General features: G+C 34.6%; 3 protein-coding genes across 3 annotated transcripts; all 3 read left to right on the top strand.

Annotated features, from left to right (window-relative positions):
• The first annotated feature begins 6,209 nt into the window (after positions 1-6,209).
• LOC130950281 (protein MAINTENANCE OF MERISTEMS-like) lies at positions 6,210-7,806 on the top strand. The gene has a single exon (XM_057878795.1). The coding sequence runs from the start codon at positions 6,220-6,222 to the stop codon at positions 7,804-7,806; it is 1,587 nt and encodes a 528-aa protein (XP_057734778.1). The 5' UTR covers positions 6,210-6,219.
• A 49-nt stretch (positions 7,807-7,855) lies between these two features.
• Positions 7,856-10,775, top strand: LOC130951223 (uncharacterized). The gene is made up of 6 exons (XM_057879857.1): positions 7,856-8,049; positions 8,639-8,766; positions 9,067-9,236; positions 9,367-9,444; positions 9,850-9,994; positions 10,098-10,775. The coding sequence occupies exons 1-6, from the start codon at positions 7,932-7,934 to the stop codon at positions 10,512-10,514; spliced, it is 1,056 nt and encodes a 351-aa protein (XP_057735840.1). The 5' UTR covers positions 7,856-7,931; the 3' UTR covers positions 10,515-10,775.
• A 947-nt stretch (positions 10,776-11,722) lies between these two features.
• LOC130948079 (uncharacterized protein At2g39795, mitochondrial-like) lies at positions 11,723-13,871 on the top strand. The gene is made up of 3 exons (XM_057876784.1): positions 11,723-11,966; positions 12,049-12,392; positions 13,483-13,871. The coding sequence occupies exons 1-3, from the start codon at positions 11,778-11,780 to the stop codon at positions 13,664-13,666; spliced, it is 717 nt and encodes a 238-aa protein (XP_057732767.1). The 5' UTR covers positions 11,723-11,777; the 3' UTR covers positions 13,667-13,871.
• The last annotated feature ends 3,592 nt before the right edge of the window (positions 13,872-17,463 follow it).

Genomic DNA, 17,463 nt, shown 5'->3' with positions numbered 1-17,463 from the left:
GACGTGAATTTATTTCGGTGGCTCTTTGTCTGACTGAGACATCAATTCGAATTGGAGCATTTTTAGCTGGTATATAGGATTTAGTTATCCTTTTCATATCAAAAAATGTATCAGAAAATTCATTTGCTATTCTTTACACATGTATAATCTTTTGAACTTCTAGTTCACATTGTCTTGATAGAGGATCTAAATGTATCAAGGATGATGCATTCCAATTAATTTCTCTTTTAGGAAGCTTATTCTATTTCCCTAATGTTGGAAATTTTGATTCATCAAAATGACAATCTGCAAATTGGACTTTAAATATATCTCTAGAGATACCTCATTATAGAGGGAGAATCATATCCAACATATATTCCCAATTTTCTTTGGAGTCCCATTTTGGTGTGAGAAGATGGTGCAATGGGAATATATATCGCACACCCAAATATTCTTAAATGAGAAATATTTGGCTGCTAGCCAAAACTAATTGCATGGGAAAGAACTGATGGTAACTTGTTGGCCTCAAACGAAGAAGTGCTGTGGCATGTAAAATAGCATGCCTCCAAACCGGGGTTGGGAGATTTGTTCTCATAAGTAAGGGTCTAGCATTTAATAAGTGATTCCGCTAACCTATTTTGTGTGTGAACATGAGCTACTGAATATTCAATGCTTATTCCGTTATCCATACAATAAGCATCAAAGGCTTGGGAAGTAAATTCACCAACATTATCAAGACAAATTGCTTTGATTGGATTTTCTGGAAATTGTGCTTTTAATTGAATAATTTGAGCAAGTAATCTCGCAAACGCCAAATTGCGAGAAGACAATAAGTACACATGTGATCATCTCAAAGATGCATCTATTAGGACCATAAAATATCTAAAAGATCCACATGATAGATGAATAGGTCCACATATATCGCCGTGAATCCTTTCTAGGAATGCAGGAGACTCAAATCCAATCTTTACTAGTGATGGCCTTAAAATTAACTTTCCCTGAGAACGTGCAGCACAAAAAAATTCACTAGATTTAAGAATCTTCTAGTTCTTTAATGAATGTCCATGGAAGTTTTCAATAATTCTCAGCATCATAGTTGTTCCCGGATGACCCAATCGCTTATGCCAAGTTATGAATTCATTTGAGCTGGTAAACTTCAGGTTTACAATGGCATGTGATTCAATTGCACTAATTTTAGTATAATATAATCCAGATAAAAGTGAGGGTAAGTTTTCTAATATAACCATTTTATTTGAATCATGAGTTGTGATACATAAGTACTCATAATTTTCCTCATTCATTATTTCAATATGATACCCATTTCGGCGAATATCTTTAAAACTCAGTTTCTTAGAGACTTGGTAGACAATAGTGCATTATTTATTATGAATTTTGTTCTTCTGAGAAAAATATTATTTCTCTTCTGGAGCCTTCTATCATATTGTCTGAGCCAATAATAGTATTAACATATTCTTCTTTTGGTACAATATGTGTAAAATATATATTACTTTTGAGAATGGTATGCGAACTGACACTATCTGCAAGGCAAACATCTTCATTATATGTCCTTGTTATTTTCTTCAAAGACAAATAATAATAATAATAAAATGAGTAAAAGTATATGTGTAGTAAAATTATTTTCTTGATTGTTTTTCTAAAAAATACTATGCATAGTATCATATACTAAAAATTTTATTATTATTATTTTAGAACTTGGCATATTTAGTAATTTTGAAATTCATAAACATAAATATTTTATTAAATATTATTTATATACATCACACTTGAAATTCAAATACATAGGGAATAAAACTTAATTTTTATTTTATTTTATTTATTTACATGAGTACTTAACAAACCCACATATTAAATTTTTTATCATTGATTAAATGACCAATATTTCCTTCAGGACCATCAAAGAAATAAGATACATCATAATGAGTGGTATAATTTTCAGCAGCATCATTTGAAACAAATTTCGTCTCCTTTCCTTTGTCGTCCTTTTTCAAAGATGCTTGATAAAGATTGACTAAGTGCCTTGGAGTACGACAAGTACGCGACCAATGACTCTTTCCATCACAACGGAAATATTTATCCTCTGTTGATTTATTTTTCCCATTGTTTCTTTCTTTATCCGACTTTTGGTGATATCCTTTATTGTGAACATAATTTTTCTTCCTTCTATAATTTTTCTTGTTTCCAAAACCTTGCCATTCACCTCTTATGGGGTTATGATTTGCAACATTTGCTTCAGGAAATGGGATGGCGCCAGCTGGACGCGCTTCATGATTTTTTGAAAGCAACTCATTGTTGCCTTCAGTAACAAGAATGTAAGAAATTAATTTAGAATATTTTTTAAATCCTTTTTCTCGATACTACTGCTGCAGGAGCACATTCGAGGCATGGAAGATCGAGAAAGTTTTCTCTAACATATCATTATCAGTTATCTTTTCTCCACATAATTTCATTCGTGAGGAGATTCGAAACATTGCTGAATTATATTCATTTATGGATTTAAAATCCTATAGACGCAAGTGCGTTCATTCATATCGGGCTTGAGGAAGTATCACTGTCTTTTGATGATTATACCTTTCTTCAAGATTTTTTCACAGATCTATAAGATCTTTTAATGTGAGATATTCATTTTTCAATCTTTCGTCAAGATGACGATGAAGGAAGATCATGGCTTTGGCTTTATCCTTTTGGGATGCATTGTTTTCAGCCTTAATAGTATCTCCAAGATCCATTGAATCAAGATGGATTTCAACATCTAATATCCATGATAAGTAGTTATTTCCAGATATATCAAGAGCATTAAATTCAAGATGAGTGAGTTTTGACATAATGAAAATTTATTACCTGAGTCTTCCTAAATTTTGATCAAGTCTCGTACTGATAACATGTTGTAAAATAAATAAACAAGGAAGATATAATATAAAATAAAAAATATAAATAGAAGAGTAGAGTATTGATATTCACTAATATAATTATCTCATTATAATATAAGTAATTTATATATTTACTAGTATATTGCAATTTTAAAAAATTCACGAAGAGAAAAGAGAATTTTATATGTTATTGCAATGTAATGGGAGAGAGAGAGGAAAGTATTTGTTATTATTATTTTTCTGTGTTATTAACGGAGATTTAACTTCCTATTTATACACATATTAGGCTTTGATTTTTCAAACTTCATTAAAGCCTTCTTTCATTAAGAAACTCACCCGCCCAAATATTAATGAACATCCAACTCATCCCTTATCACAACATTTATTTCTAATTTCGTGAGTTTTAACTTTTATTGACAAAATTATTGATAGATTCTTGATTCTATCATTGGAATTTCATTAAAAATTCATCATCTTACTTTTTTATTGATGGAAAATCTGTTGCAAATCTTGACGATAATTTCAATTGCCAAAATTTGTCGGTAAAATCCATCGGGATAGTTAGTTATTTTCTAATAGCGATTACCATTAAATTTTGGAATAATTCTCCACATACAAGTGTTTTTTTATACAAGTCTTTACAAGTCATTTATATTAACGCACTTCGAACCATTACTACACTTTTTCACTGGACTTTCTTCTTCTTCTTGTTGCACGTTCTTCTTCCTCTTCCTCTTCTTCTTCTTATTCTTCTTTTCTTTCGTTTCTTGCATTCTCTTTCTCCTTCTTCATTTACGTGCTTTTTCTTTCTGTTTTCTTTCTTCGTTATTCTTGATTTCCATTGTTTTTTGACATCAAGCTCTGAAATCATTTTTGAAGAAGAAGAAGCAGCTGAAGATGAGGAAGAGAAAGAGGAAGAGTTCTGAATTATGCATAAGGTGTACTTCAACAAATTTTGGGTGTATTTCTTAAATCCTTTGGGTGTATTTCTTAAACCCTTTGGGTATATTTTTGTAATCGTTTGGGTGAATTTTTGTAATCCTTTGGGTGTATTTCTGTAATCCTTTGGGTGTATTTCAGTAGCTCATGTTCACACACAAAATAGGTTAGCGGAATCACTTATTAAATGCTAGACCCTTACTTATGAGAACAAATCTCCCAACCCCGGTTTGGAGGCATGCTATTTTACATGTCACAGCACTTCTTCGTTTGAGGCCAACAAGTTACCATCAGTTCTTTCCCATGCAATTAGTTTTGGCTAGCAGCCAAATATTTCTCATTTAAGAATATTTGGGTGTGCGATATATATTCCCATTGCACCATCTTCTCACACCAAAATGGAACTCCAAAGAAAATTGGGAATATATGTTGGATATGATTCTCCCTCTATAATGAGGTATCTCTAGAGATATATTTAAAGTCCAATTTGCAGATTGTCATTTTGATGAATCAAAATTTTCAACATTAGGGAAATAGAATAAGCTTCCTAAAAGGGAAATTAATTGGAATGCATCATCCTTGATACATTTAGATCCTCTATCAAGACAATGTGAACTAGAAGTTCAAAAGATTATACATGTGTAAAGAATAGCAAATGAATTTTCTGATACATTTTTTGATATGAAAAGGATAACTAAATCCTATATACCAGCTAAAAATGCTCCAATTCGAATTGATGTCTCAGTCAGACAAAGAGCCACCGAAATAAATTCACGTCAGAAGCGTGTTAGGCCTGTCGGTTCTAAAGACAAAAATCCTCAAAAAAGAAAAGAGGTAAATACTATTCCTGTTGAAAAAGATAAAGACATAGTAAAGACACATGCAGTTGTCTAAAATTCTGATATAGTTTCAACGCCAAAAGACGTTCAGGTACCTGAAAATTGTGAAAATGACGAGATCTCGATAAATTGTGTCTTTACAGGAGAAAAATGGGACCGAAATAAGACAATTGTCAATGAAATATTTGCATATAATGTGGCACTAAATATCATGCATAAAAGTAAAGATCTTGAGCCAAGAACAGTCGAAGAATGTCGACAAAGAAATGATTGGCTAAAATGGGAAGAAGTTATGAAGGCTGAGTTAGACTCACTTGCAAAACGTGAAGTCTTTGGACCTGTAGTCCGTACACCATATGATGTAAAACCTGTTGGATACAGATGGGTATTTGTGAGAAAACGAAATGAGAAAAATAAAGTTGTACGTTACAAAGCTCGACTCGTGGCACAAGATTTTTCACAAAAGCCTGGTATAGATTATGAAGAAACATATTCTCCTGTAGTGGTTGAAATAATATTGCATTATTTGATCAGTTTATCCACATACCATAAACTACATATGCATTTAATGAATGTGATAACAACCTACTTATACGAATCATTAGATCGTGATATCTATATAAAAATTCCTGAAGAAGTAAAGATATATAAATCGTCCAATGAGTATTCACAGGGATTATACTCAGTCAAATTGTAAAGATATTTATATGGTTAAAAGCAATCTGGATGAATGTGGTACAATCGTCTTACATAGTATCTGGCCAAAAACGGATTCAAGAATTATGATATCTGCCCATGTGTTTTCATAAAGAAATCTGCATCTGGCTTCATTATAATTGCTGTGTACGTTAATGATTTAAATATCATTGGAACCCCTGAAGAGATTCCAATAATTATAAAAGTTCTAAAAGAAGAGTTTGAGATAAAAGATCTTAGAAAGACTAAATTTTATCTCGTCCTGCAGATCGAGCATACAAAAAATGGGATCTTTATTCATCAAACAGCATACACAGAAAAGATTTTGAAGAGATTTTATATGGATAAATCACATCCCTTGAGTACCCCAATGATCGTAAGGTCTTTAGATGTGGAAAATGATCAATTCCATCCTAAAGAAAAAAATAAAGATATCCAATTATATTAGTTTTAAAATTTAATTACAAGTATGAATTAAATATGATTATATTATTTTTAAAATTTTGAAGTTTGGCTATAAATTGATATTTGTTCTCTATTCAACAAACTTTCTCTTTTTATAAACAAGGTTAAAAAAAATTATGTTTAATTATTCTTAATATTTTAAGTATTAAAAATAAAAAATTGATATTTGTAATGTATCAAATTATTAATCCGAAAGATTATCGAAGACGCCATGCCGCCATAACCCCTTTTCTTTTTGAAAAATCCCTCCTTTTTTGGACTCAATAACTTCTTCGATACACCATTCATCATTTTCTGAGCTATTTTGCTTGATCATTGCGTTCCTTCTCTTTATTCATCTCACAAAGGGGAAAACCAAAATGGTAATAGAAGATTCTATAAGATTCTGCGTATTCGAGTCTCTGAATACAACAATGGTTGATGAAGGTGGAAACAACACTGTAAGAGTGGCCAATTTCCTCAAGCCATGTGCAAAGAACACCGGCGAAGCCACAAGATTCCCAACGGTTTCTTCGCCGCCGCGTAACGGCGAAGAGGTGCATCCAGCTGTTCAGTTCAAAGGGTGGAAAAATCCTCAGAGGAAATGGAACGATTGGATTGAAATTATGGCGGGAAAATACGGATTCATGTGGAACCAAACAGGTATATGCGATGCTATTTTGAGTTCTATGTATAAGATTCAATGTAATCAAAGTTTGATTCTTGGAATTGTTGAGTATTGGTGTATAGAGACAAATACTTTTGTTTTTCCATGGGGTGAAGCCACAATCACCCTAGAAGATGTTATGGTTCTTGGTGGATTTTCGGTCCTTGGCGAGCCGGTGAATCTTCCTCTCACCGGGGATATGGTTGCGATGGAAGCCGAGATGTTACGGCTTTCGAGGGAAATGGATGGTGGAAAATCAAGGAGAGACCAAAGGACATGGATGAAGTTTTTTATGGAGGAGGGGCAAAGTCATGATCTTGAGCATGTAGGTTTTCTCTCCCTGTGGTTGTCAAGATTCGTGTTTCCCTCGCTTCCCTACGAGGTAATTGCGACGCGTGTCTTTCCAATTGCGATTCGCCTGGCTCGTGGGACAAAATTGGCTCTGGCCCCTGCTGTTCTAGCTGGTATCTATGAGAGTTTGAGGTTGCTTAAGCAACAAGTAACCTCTTCTTTGGGTGAATCCGTGAAGGCTCTAGGCCTATTCCAACTTGTGCAGCTATGGGCTAATGAAAGGTTTTCGATTTTCGGATCAAATTGTCCCATAGAACTAAAGCCAGGGGAGCCTAGAGCTGCAAGGTGGCATGGAGTGATATCGAATGCTAATGGCTGCCCAATTTCGTCAGCTTTGAAATTTGCAAGGAGTTTCCAATGGCGTCCTTATGCTGCTGATTTGAAAAATTGGTGTTTTGTGTCCCCTTACAAGGACAATGAGCAATTTGTTCATGTTGCTTCAAACTCGAACGACGAGTTAAAGTCCTTTGGGCAGTGTTTGTTTGCAAATGAGCTTGTTGGTTTGGGAGGTTGCATTGAGAAGTATATGCCGTACCGGGTTGCAATGCAATTCGGCTTCGATCAACATCTTCCTGGGGATTTTGCTGTTATGAACTCAAATTGCAGGGAAAATTTTATGTTTTATGTTCCTTCAAGAGCTTACAAGCCTTGTGTGTCATTGGAGTACCTCAACTGGTGGCGAGCATCAAAGGTGAATCAAGAGAAACAAGAGGGTGAGATCAATGGAATGAGGTTGAACTTGAAGGATGATGAACCTTCTCAGATAGATCGTATAAAAAATGTGGTTGGAGATTTTGCAGGATTGCTTAGTGATGAAAAAGGGAGAGTAAAACTTGCTAAAGGAACTTTATGCAACCCTTTGGATGTTGAAGCCTATGCATGCAGTATTGTAGGCACTTTGTCTCACCCTATTGATGTTGATAAGTATTGGTGTATATATGAAAGGAACCGGATGGTAAGTCAAGTCGGCATCGTGTGTTTCTATTTTTCTGAACATAAATAAACATTTTTTTTTTAAAATCCCTAAATACTAAGAACCTCTTTCTGGGCTGTTGTGTTGTGTGTGTGTTTTTGATTCAATCGTGTTTGCACATACTTGTCTCTGGTTTTTGCTGTTTGCTTTTTTTGATGGATAAAGGTAAAGCTTCCAAGGAATTAGAAACCTCTCTGCAAAACCTCGATTTGAATCCCCAATCCAACGTCAAGAACAAAATTTCCATTGCAACTAACCACCATCAATTTCAAGGTAATTTGGTTTTGTATGTAATCAATTTTATTTTTTCCTGAGGTGGGGTGTTTTGTTTTTGTTTGTTTATTGGTAAAGCTTCAAACTTTCTGAGCTCTATGATGAATTGCACTTGCTTTGTTTTTGGGGTATGGTCAATGAAAATTAGAAGAAAAAAAGAGGGAGGGGGGTTGGACAATTAATTAGCTTGTGTGACAATTTCAGATTCAGTTCCAATTTACAGAAAATTTGGGAATGGTGAATAAAATTCATTTGGAGCTTTTATTGAAGTTTGATTCCATATGATTATATACCTGTTTTGATTATGGTAGCTGATGTTGTGAAAGTAGCAGATTGTATACTTGGGATTTTCCTTTGAGGCTTAGAATCTGTGTTTGTTTATTGTGACTTGTGCTAATGATATTCAAGGAAGTTCAGTTTGAGTTTTGCACCTTAATAGGATTGTTAAAATGTGTTTTATATTATTTGATGGAGCCAGTATGTATGTTCTTGGTTGTCTTGAGGTTTAGGTAGTTAACTCACGGATCATAGGTTTTGAGCCATGGCAGCGCCTTAATATGGTTCGATTTCGGGATAAAATTATATGCAGGACTACTGCCTAAGAAGATGAAGCCTCCAAGTTTGGTTAGCCTATGCATTGGAGTTATTGGAAAACATTTGGAGGATATTATTACGGATTTGCCGGAGATTGCTATCGGTTTGCCAGCTGAGATAAAGGTAGTTTTCTAGAGAATGATTCTACCTGTTAAATCTATTGATTGGTCATTTATTCATGCATATATTTCTGTAAAGAAAAATTTCGAAGTTGTAGCCTGCGCAATGCGAATGCACGTAAGAAATGTTTGTAAATTTTTTCTCTAGGAGAGCCTTTTTGTGGGTAAAAAAAAAAAAAACTGCTTTATTGCTTAATTTCATGAACAGCTTTATTCTTAAGAATCTTTTATTGTGCTTTGTACGGAAAAAGAGATCATGCATAAGATGCATTCTTACGGTTAAAGAATTAATTCTAAATGATAGACGGCAGTGGCAGCTATTGCGAGACGGAGAAAGTTGTTGAATGATGATGTCCTGATTGCATTAGCTGATACTTCTTGGGAATACCTTGATGTCTCTGGATCAGATGTTTCCGACGTTGGCTTGATTAAAGCAGCCGAAGTATGCAGATCAATTAAAGCTCTGGATATAAGGTATAGGATTATGATTCTGTCGAAACAATTACCAAGCAAACACGTTTGCCGCCGTGTCTAGTGTGCTTTTTTTTATATTATACTTCTCTCTCTTTTTCAGAGTCACTTGATATATTGAGACTATTTGCAGCCGATGTACCAAAATCACTGCTACTGGTATATCCGAACTTGTGAAGCACTGCCGTTTATTAGAGACATTGAGATGCGGGTACGTATCTCTCATCATTCATTGTTAGTCATATTTCTATGTTATAACGTTTGCCTATTTTCAATGCTCAGAAGTTGAAAACCAGAAATTTTCTTAAATGGCCCATTTTAGTATCATGTTCATATGCCGGATTTCAATAGTTCGTATAAGTAAATTGAATTCTTTAAAAATGATCAAGATTCATGACATTATTACTTGCTTTTCTGTTCATAATGTCAAGATTTGACTTTGGTGCTTGATTTCTCCTCACAATGGTAACATTCTCTAAACTGGTGACTGGTTAGAGTTGTAGATAGCGAAAAAGTTCTCTCTTAACCTTTTTAAAAAATAAAGTATATTCAGAAAGTGGAATTTTTTTTTTATGTAATTGAAGATTTAAGACAAGATTATTGGATAATGTTGCAGAGGGTGTCCGAGGAGCGATCATACAGCTCGGAGGTGCTTGAGTATATTTAAACCGAGGCTGGACTATGTCGAGGAGGATTCCTGGGAGGAGCTCGATACGAAAGAAATTTCAAGTGGCGCGCAATCACTCCGGTGGCTAGTATGGGTATGAACTATTAAATCTTTCTCTTTTGTAATTGAATGCAGATCTTTGTCCTCACTAATGCATGAGTCACGAGACGCTTAATTTTATGGTTTTCTTTCTGCAGCCAAACATCGACAATAATTCGTTAGACGAGATATCTACCGAGTGTCCGCGGATCATAGTGAACCCGAAGTCATCTCCGTTCGGGTTTATGGGAACTCAGGTTCCTTGGGAAGCGTTACGAAATACTGTATTGGATGATGTGGCTGTGAAGGATATTGATCCCAAGACATGGAGAGGGCGTGGTTTTGCAGTGAAGCCCGCTTCGCCCTCTCCTTCAACCTCCCCTGAATTATCAGTGGCCGAGAAATTACGGCTCGCCTTTGAGGAAAGGGACAACCGGTTAGCTCCAAAGCGAGCGAAAAATGCACGGCAACACCAGCGTCGCGCAGTGCGAGAGTTGATGTTGATGAGCACAAGGGCTAAGGCAATGGTCTTGGCTTCACAAGCAAGCAAGTCTCTTCACAGCAGAAGCTCATAAAATTATCAGATCATGTGGTGTTTTATTACTCTGTATATATGTAAGAAATTTCAATAGTTCTTCACTAAATTTTTAGAAAATTTCCTTCAACAAGTTGGAAACATCACAGGCTTGAGATGAATGGAGGTGTGAGGTTTTGACAAAAGTGCAAATTTATTTGCATGCTGCTTGGTTTTGATGAAATTGATAAATTTAAGATGAAATCTAAACAGAGTACTCAGATAATTCAATATCCATTCTCTAGAGACTATTAACAATTTTTTTTCTTTTAATGTCAAATTTACAATAATAAATTAGCAAATGCTTGGTTTATATTCTTGTTATGGAGTTGTAAAAGCAAAGATCAAACATGACAACACAAAATATCACACATTGTTTGTACATAATAATAATGAGAAATATAAAAATTAAAAAATATTGAGTTCAATCGCATATTTATTTTTATTTCTTCCAGTATTTTCTAATTCGGTATTAGGCTGTGTTTGTTTCTGAAAACAGGATAAGACAAACTCTAAGAACAAGATATAAAGGCCAGAAATACAAAATTTTGTATTATTCTATTTGGTGATAAATTAGAACAAAGGATGAAAATATAATTTATTCTCATTTTTTTATTCAAAAAATTTGAGACGAAAATATAATAATAAAAAAGTATAATTATAAAAAATTAACAAGAATAATGAAAGAAAAAATAAAAAATAAGTTGTGTTTTTTGTTAGTGTCTTCATGTCTTTTTTGGACACAAAATACAATAATTCACTATTCTTTGGACATATTGTCTTTGTCTATATCTCCTTTGTCAAATACAATTTTGTGTTTTTGTCTAAGTGTCTTGTCTCTTCAACAAAGACAGCCTTAATAGCTAGTTTATTATAAATTTAAACTTTATTTAAGAGTATATTATTATTCAATGAATAAATTAATTATTTAACTAACTCAAATTGGTGAATTATAGAAACAAAATTATATATTCATGTATTAATACAATAATAAAATAATATTTTATGTAATGATGCCCTAAAAAATAAAATTTAATTGAAAAAATCGTAAAAAATGTTTTACAAAATGACAAAATTAAACTCAAAAAATATAACCACCTAGTCGTGAAGGCAGTATAAATTTAAAACTTTTAATTTTTGTAAACTTTTTTTTCAATTACTAGTTAATATTAGTCACCAAAAAAAAATTACTAGTTAATATTAAGCTGAAGCTTAGAAGCAAGCAAGGCAGAAGAGTAGTAGTAGTAACTAGAAACACACCAAGATGTGGAAGAGAGCCTTCGTCGGCGCCGCCACGGCCGCCGCCGCCGCCCTCCGCCGTCCATTCCTCTCGTTAATCCGCGGCGCCACCAGCAGCTCATCGTCCAACTCAATCTCTTCTGCCGTTAACTCGATGCTCCTCCGCTCCCTCAAAGACCACTATCTCGAAGTCGCCAAAATGAACATGCCCCCTGTAATGCTCTCTTCTTAAACCCTAAACCTCTCAAATTAGGTTTTATTTATTTATTTATTTTCTGATTCGTTATTTGTCGCAGAAAGTTGGACCTCCATCGCCGTTCACGATCGTAAAAGGCGCACTCGATTCTAACGGCCCCGTGCTGAAGCGGAACTACGGCGACGAAGAGATCACAATCTACGTCATGCGCTTGGCCGCCAACGACGACGAAGACGGCGACGGCGGCGGCGGTGGCGGAGTCATTGATCAACTGTTCATTCACGTGGATGTGTCGAAACCAAATCAGAACGAATGCTTGATGTTTCTGTGCGGATTATACGAAGATGCTCTGGGGATTCACTCAGTTTCAATGAGACCTAAGCTTCAAGAATCTGGTGGCGGTTACCTCCTCGTTCCTTCGCAATACGCTGGTCCATCTTTTGCGTAAGTTCACAATTTTTCTTTTTTAAATGTTATACCTTAAAAGTTTGTGTTTTTGGTTCAGTTCCTTTGCTAGGGCATGAAATGATGCAGCTAATTGTTTAATGATGTTAGTTTAAGCTCATTAGGAAGGTAATCAAACTCTGGTGTTCACAGGAACTGGAAAATTGAATTGCTGAACTCAAATTGTAAGCTCTTAAGAGTTTACTAGTAAAATTGTTACCTTGATTTGGGGACCTAAGCTTGTTATCAGTTTGATAAGCTTGCTAATTAGGGTTGGTTTTAGGTGGCAAATTAACAATTTTACCTTTTAGTGAAAATCGTAGGCAGCCCTTCATCTACTTGGATAAATGTTGAAGAGTTTCTAGTCTAAGATAACAGAGAAACTTAAGTATTAGTTTTCTAAAAGAAAAAGGTGCCTATTTTCTTGTTACTATGCCCTAAGGCAAGGAGGAGTTTGGTCGAATTGGAAGGGATGAAGCTTGTGTAGTGTGATGCATTAGTGGCGTTGTAAAGCTTAGACAAAGATTGTTTAATGTCTTTTGCCAGAGTAACACTGGATTCCAAAACATGCCAACTCATTACCCCGTTCACAGAGATAATTCCAGGGGCAAACGTGAGTCACAATTGCATATTTGGGGGACTAGATTAGGTAAATTGAAATTTGGGAGTTGAAAATGAGGCTGGGCTCTAATTTCACGGGGGGCCAAAATGGGTATTAACTCGCCACATAGAAGAAGCATTCATTTTGGTTGAGAGTTTGTATGGTCTTATTCCATATAGTTTAGGGCAAATTACATTTACATGATCACCTCCTCTAAGGTTTCACGAAATTCGACTGGATTCTCCTCTATTTATGAAAACCTGTGCTAATTTCCCTCCAAGACTTAGAAAATAATGTAGTTCTAACTAAAACACAAACCAGAGCTAGGTGGAAATCAATGGCACTTGAACGAATAGGAGAGTCGGGTTGAATTTTAGCAAACCTCAAGAAAGATTAATGCAAATGTAAATTTTGAAATTTTATATTTTGATGTTTGTAAGTGAGAATGGTTCATGCTATATTTGACTGATGAACTGTGTGAATTGACAGAGACTTAGATGAATCCATGAGGGATGCATTTCACAGTTACATAGAGGAGAGAGGAATAAACGATAGCCTCTTCAAGTTTCTACAAGCATGGCTCTATGTTAAAGAACATCGAAATCTATTGCGTTGGTTCAAAACCATGGGCTTGTTCATTGATGGCAAGAAGCCTCCTACGCCTTCCTCCTAATCCTCTCTGTTAGAGCATGTATTTTTGAAATTGACTCGTATAGTGTTCATTCATATCGGGCTTGAGGAAGTATCACTGTCTTTTGATGATTATACATTTCTTCAAGATTTTTTCACAGATCTATAAGATCTTTTAATGTGAGATATTCATTTTTCAATCTTTCGTCAAGATGACGATGAAGGAAGATCATGACTTTGGCTTTATCCTTTTGGGATGCATTGTTTTCAGCCTTAATAGTATCTCCAAGATCCATTGAATCAAGATGGATTTCAACATCTAATATCCATGATAAATAGTTATTTCCAGATATATCAAGAGCATTAAATTCAAGATGAGTGAGTTTTGACATAATGAAAATTTATTACCTGAGTCTTCCTAAATTTTGATCAAGTCTCGTACTGATAACATGTTGTAAAATAAATAAACAAGGAAGATATAATATAAAATAAAAAATATAAATAGAAGAGTAGAGTATTGATATTCACTAATATAATTATCTCATTATAATATAAGTAATTTATATATTTACTAGTATATTGCAATTTTAAAAAATTCACGAAGAGAAAAGAGAATTTTATATGTTATTGCAATGTAATGGGAGAGAGAGAGGAAAGTATTTGTTATTATTATTTTTCTGTGTTATTAACGGAGATTTAACTTCCTATTTATACACATATTAGGCTTTGATTTTTCAAACTTCATTAAAGCCTTCTTTCATTAAGAAACTCACCCGCCCAAATATTAATGAACATCCAACTCATCCCTTATCACAACATTTATTTCTAATTTCGTGAGTTTTAACTTTTATTGACAAAATTATTGATAGATTCTTGATTCTATCATTGGAATTTCATTAAAAATTCATCATCTTACTTTTTTATTGATGGAAAATCTGTTGCAAATCTTGACGATAATTTCAATTGCCAAAATTTGTCGGTAAAATCCATCGGGATAGTTAGTTATTTTCTAATAGCGATTACCATTAAATTTTGGAATAATTCTCCACATACAAGTGTTTTTTATACAAGTCTTTACAAGTCATTTATATTAACGCACTTCGAACCATTACTACACTTTTTCACTGGACTTTCTTCTTCTTCTTGTTGCACGTTCTTCTTCCTCTTCCTCTTCTTCTTCTTATTCTTCTTTTCTTTCGTTTCTTGCATTCTCTTTCTCCTTCTTCATTTACGTGCTTTTTCTCTCTGTTTTCTTTCTTCGTTATTCTTGATTTCCATTGTTTTTTGACATCAAGCTCTGAAATCATTTTTGAAGAAGAAGAAGCAGCTGAAGATGAGGAAGAGAAAGAGGAAGAGTTCTGAATTATGCATAAGGTGTACTTCAACAAATTTTGGGTGTATTTCTTAAATCCTTTGGGTGTATTTCTTAAACCCTTTGGGTATATTTTTGTAATCGTTTGGGTGAATTTTTGTAATCCTTTGGGTGTATTTCTGTAATCCTTTGGGTGTATTTTTGTAATCGTTTGGGTGTATTTCTGAAGTTCCATTATCTTCAAAACGATTGGCAAGAAACTCGTTTTCATGGAGGAAGAAGAAGAGTCATTCATAATGCATGGTGAGTAGCGCGCTTTGGAAACAAGAAGTGGTTGAATAACATGCATGTATTTATTCTTGAATGTGGGAGTGTAATGCGTGTGTGTTTTATTGGGCTTGTGCCAACTTGTAAGACTTGTAAACCAAAAAGGCTTGTATGTGTAGCAGGCCTCTAAATTTTGTAATTTTATCATGTGCAAATACTAAAACTTTAATTTAAAGGTAATTATTCATTTTTTTTTATTTCATCAACTTTCTCGATCGTTTTAGAAAAACTTAATTTCAATGGCTATTGGAGTAATTTTTTTACTCATTAGTAAAACTTTTACTAAGGTCCCTAATTAATTTCCATCTTTTCTTCATGTGAACTAAAACATTCTCTTGCTTTGTTATAAGAGTGAGACTTTTGGATTTATTGATTAATCAAATAAACAATAGAAGTCATGTTTATAGTGTGATCAAAATTAGGGATGTTCAAAACCGATCCAATCCGAACAAAATCGACTAACCGAACCAAAAAAACTGATAACCGAATAAACTAAAAACCGAAAAAACTGAAAAAATGAGATTTTGCAGTTTTTTTGCGGTTCGGTTTGGTTTTCGGTTCTTATAAGGAAAATTCTAACCGAACCGAACTGAACCAATTTTATGAAAAATCCTAAATTAAACCTACCCCAAGCCCAAATGACCTAACAGCCGTAGCAACAACATAACCCTAACTCTTCTTGCCCCCTTTGCCTCCAATCCTCTGAACCTTCAGCAACGCCTTTTGCTCTCCCTTTACCTTCCTGTTCCTTCTTCTGCTCCGCGCCTCCACCATTGTTGCCGGCCTGCCGCTGGACAACACCAACCCTGACTCGCGTCCCGCGGCCCTGTTCTCTCCTTCTCCCTTCCTCGTAGCACCGCTCTCTCTCCGTCGTCCTTCCCGGCACAGCTCCACGCAACACATCATCGTCCTCTCCCAGCAGCACGCCATCGTTCTCCATGGATCCACGAAGGCTGCAGCAACAAGCCGTCGTCCTCGTAGTGCCTCTCTCTCCATCGTCCTCCCTGCCCTCATCCAGTCTGTTTGCATCAGCAAATCATCAAGAATGGAGCCTGAGTCAGGTTGGTTCTTCTACTTCTGATCTGAGCTCTTGCTATCTTTTGCTTTTTGATTTTCTATGTTCTATTGATTTTTTACTTCTTGATTTATTGTTCTCTCTTTTAATATTTGCTGGTTGCTGCTACTATTATCTTTTTTTTTTCTAACAACTATGCTTTGCACCCAATGTTGGCTATATATTGGCTAAAGATTTGTTGGTCATCTGATACGTGGTCAGGAGTACATTTTCGTCATCTTAGAGCTAAGGGCTGGAATGATAATCTTATCATATTCAAGGATCTGAATGCTAGAAGAATTGTGTCATGCCAGTCTTGGACATCAAGAAGACCAAGAGTCCGTTTCAAAAACAGTGGTGCTGAAAGGGCAACAATTCATAAGGCCCATTGGGCTACGGCAAGATAACAAGAAGCCCAATAAAGCTTTTCAAATTCAATGGGAGGCATAATTTTTATTACTTTTCGAATTTTTAGTAATTTATTTTTAATTTGTTTTGCTGTCAGAGTTTGTTGGAAGATTTGAATTACTTTTGATTTGCTTAGTAGTATTGTTAGGGATTTTAAATTTAAATCAAATCTGATCTAATTTAATAAGATCAAATCTGATTTAAATTAGTTATCATATCTTTAGGATTTTAAAATTTAAATCAAATCTGATATAATCCAATAAGATCAAATTTGATTTAAATTAGTTATCTTATCTTATCTTTTAGTTAGCTTGTTAGGAGCCTATTTAAACACCTCAGGTGAGACCATTTGGAATAACTTTGATGAATAAAATTTCCTTAGTGCTTTATGCACGTTTTTTTAGTGTGATTAAGTGAGGTGAGTGATTTGCTTCGCTTGTCGCATGGAGAAGATTGAGTGATTCAATTTTCATCTCTCTGATCTAGATTGTCAAGGATAGGTTCTTTGAAGGTCTAGTAGGGAGCCCCTTCCGCTGACCTAGGTTGCCAAGAACAGGTATCTTAGAGGTATAGTAGGAAAACCTTTATCTATCTTTTATGTTTCCGCTGTGTCTTTGGGTCCTTTTATTTAATAATCCTTATCTATTGTGATATAACCCTTAACTCCCAATTAATTCTTATCATCATCGAATAAACTTCTATGTTATATTATTTTCCACTATTAAATGTTGGCTCATTT

Source organism: Arachis stenosperma, chromosome 9 (genome assembly GCF_014773155.1).
Source record: "Arachis stenosperma cultivar V10309 chromosome 9, arast.V10309.gnm1.PFL2, whole genome shotgun sequence".
NCBI classification, from domain to species: Eukaryota; Viridiplantae; Streptophyta; class Magnoliopsida; order Fabales; family Fabaceae; genus Arachis; species Arachis stenosperma.
This window is presented reverse-complemented; position numbering and strand designations above follow the sequence as displayed.

Excerpts from the sequence above, each read along its gene's own strand:
- LOC130951223 (XM_057879857.1), top strand. The coding sequence starts at position 7,932 with ATGGATAAAGGTAAAGCTTCCAAGGAATTAGAAACCTCTCTGCAAAAC. Across the intron at positions 9,445-9,849 it reads TTAGAGACATTGAGATGCGG|AGGGTGTCCGAGGAGCGATC; the intron begins GTACGTATCTCT and ends ATAATGTTGCAG. Across the intron at positions 9,995-10,097 it reads CACTCCGGTGGCTAGTATGG|CCAAACATCGACAATAATTC; the intron begins GTATGAACTATT and ends TTCTTTCTGCAG.
- LOC130948079 (XM_057876784.1), top strand. The coding sequence starts at position 11,778 with ATGTGGAAGAGAGCCTTCGTCGGCGCCGCCACGGCCGCCGCCGCCGCC. Across the intron at positions 11,967-12,048 it reads CCAAAATGAACATGCCCCCT|AAAGTTGGACCTCCATCGCC; the intron begins GTAATGCTCTCT and ends TATTTGTCGCAG. Across the intron at positions 12,393-13,482 it reads TACGCTGGTCCATCTTTTGC|AGACTTAGATGAATCCATGA; the intron begins GTAAGTTCACAA and ends GTGAATTGACAG.
- LOC130950281 (XM_057878795.1), top strand. The coding sequence starts at position 6,220 with ATGGTTGATGAAGGTGGAAACAACACTGTAAGAGTGGCCAATTTCCTC.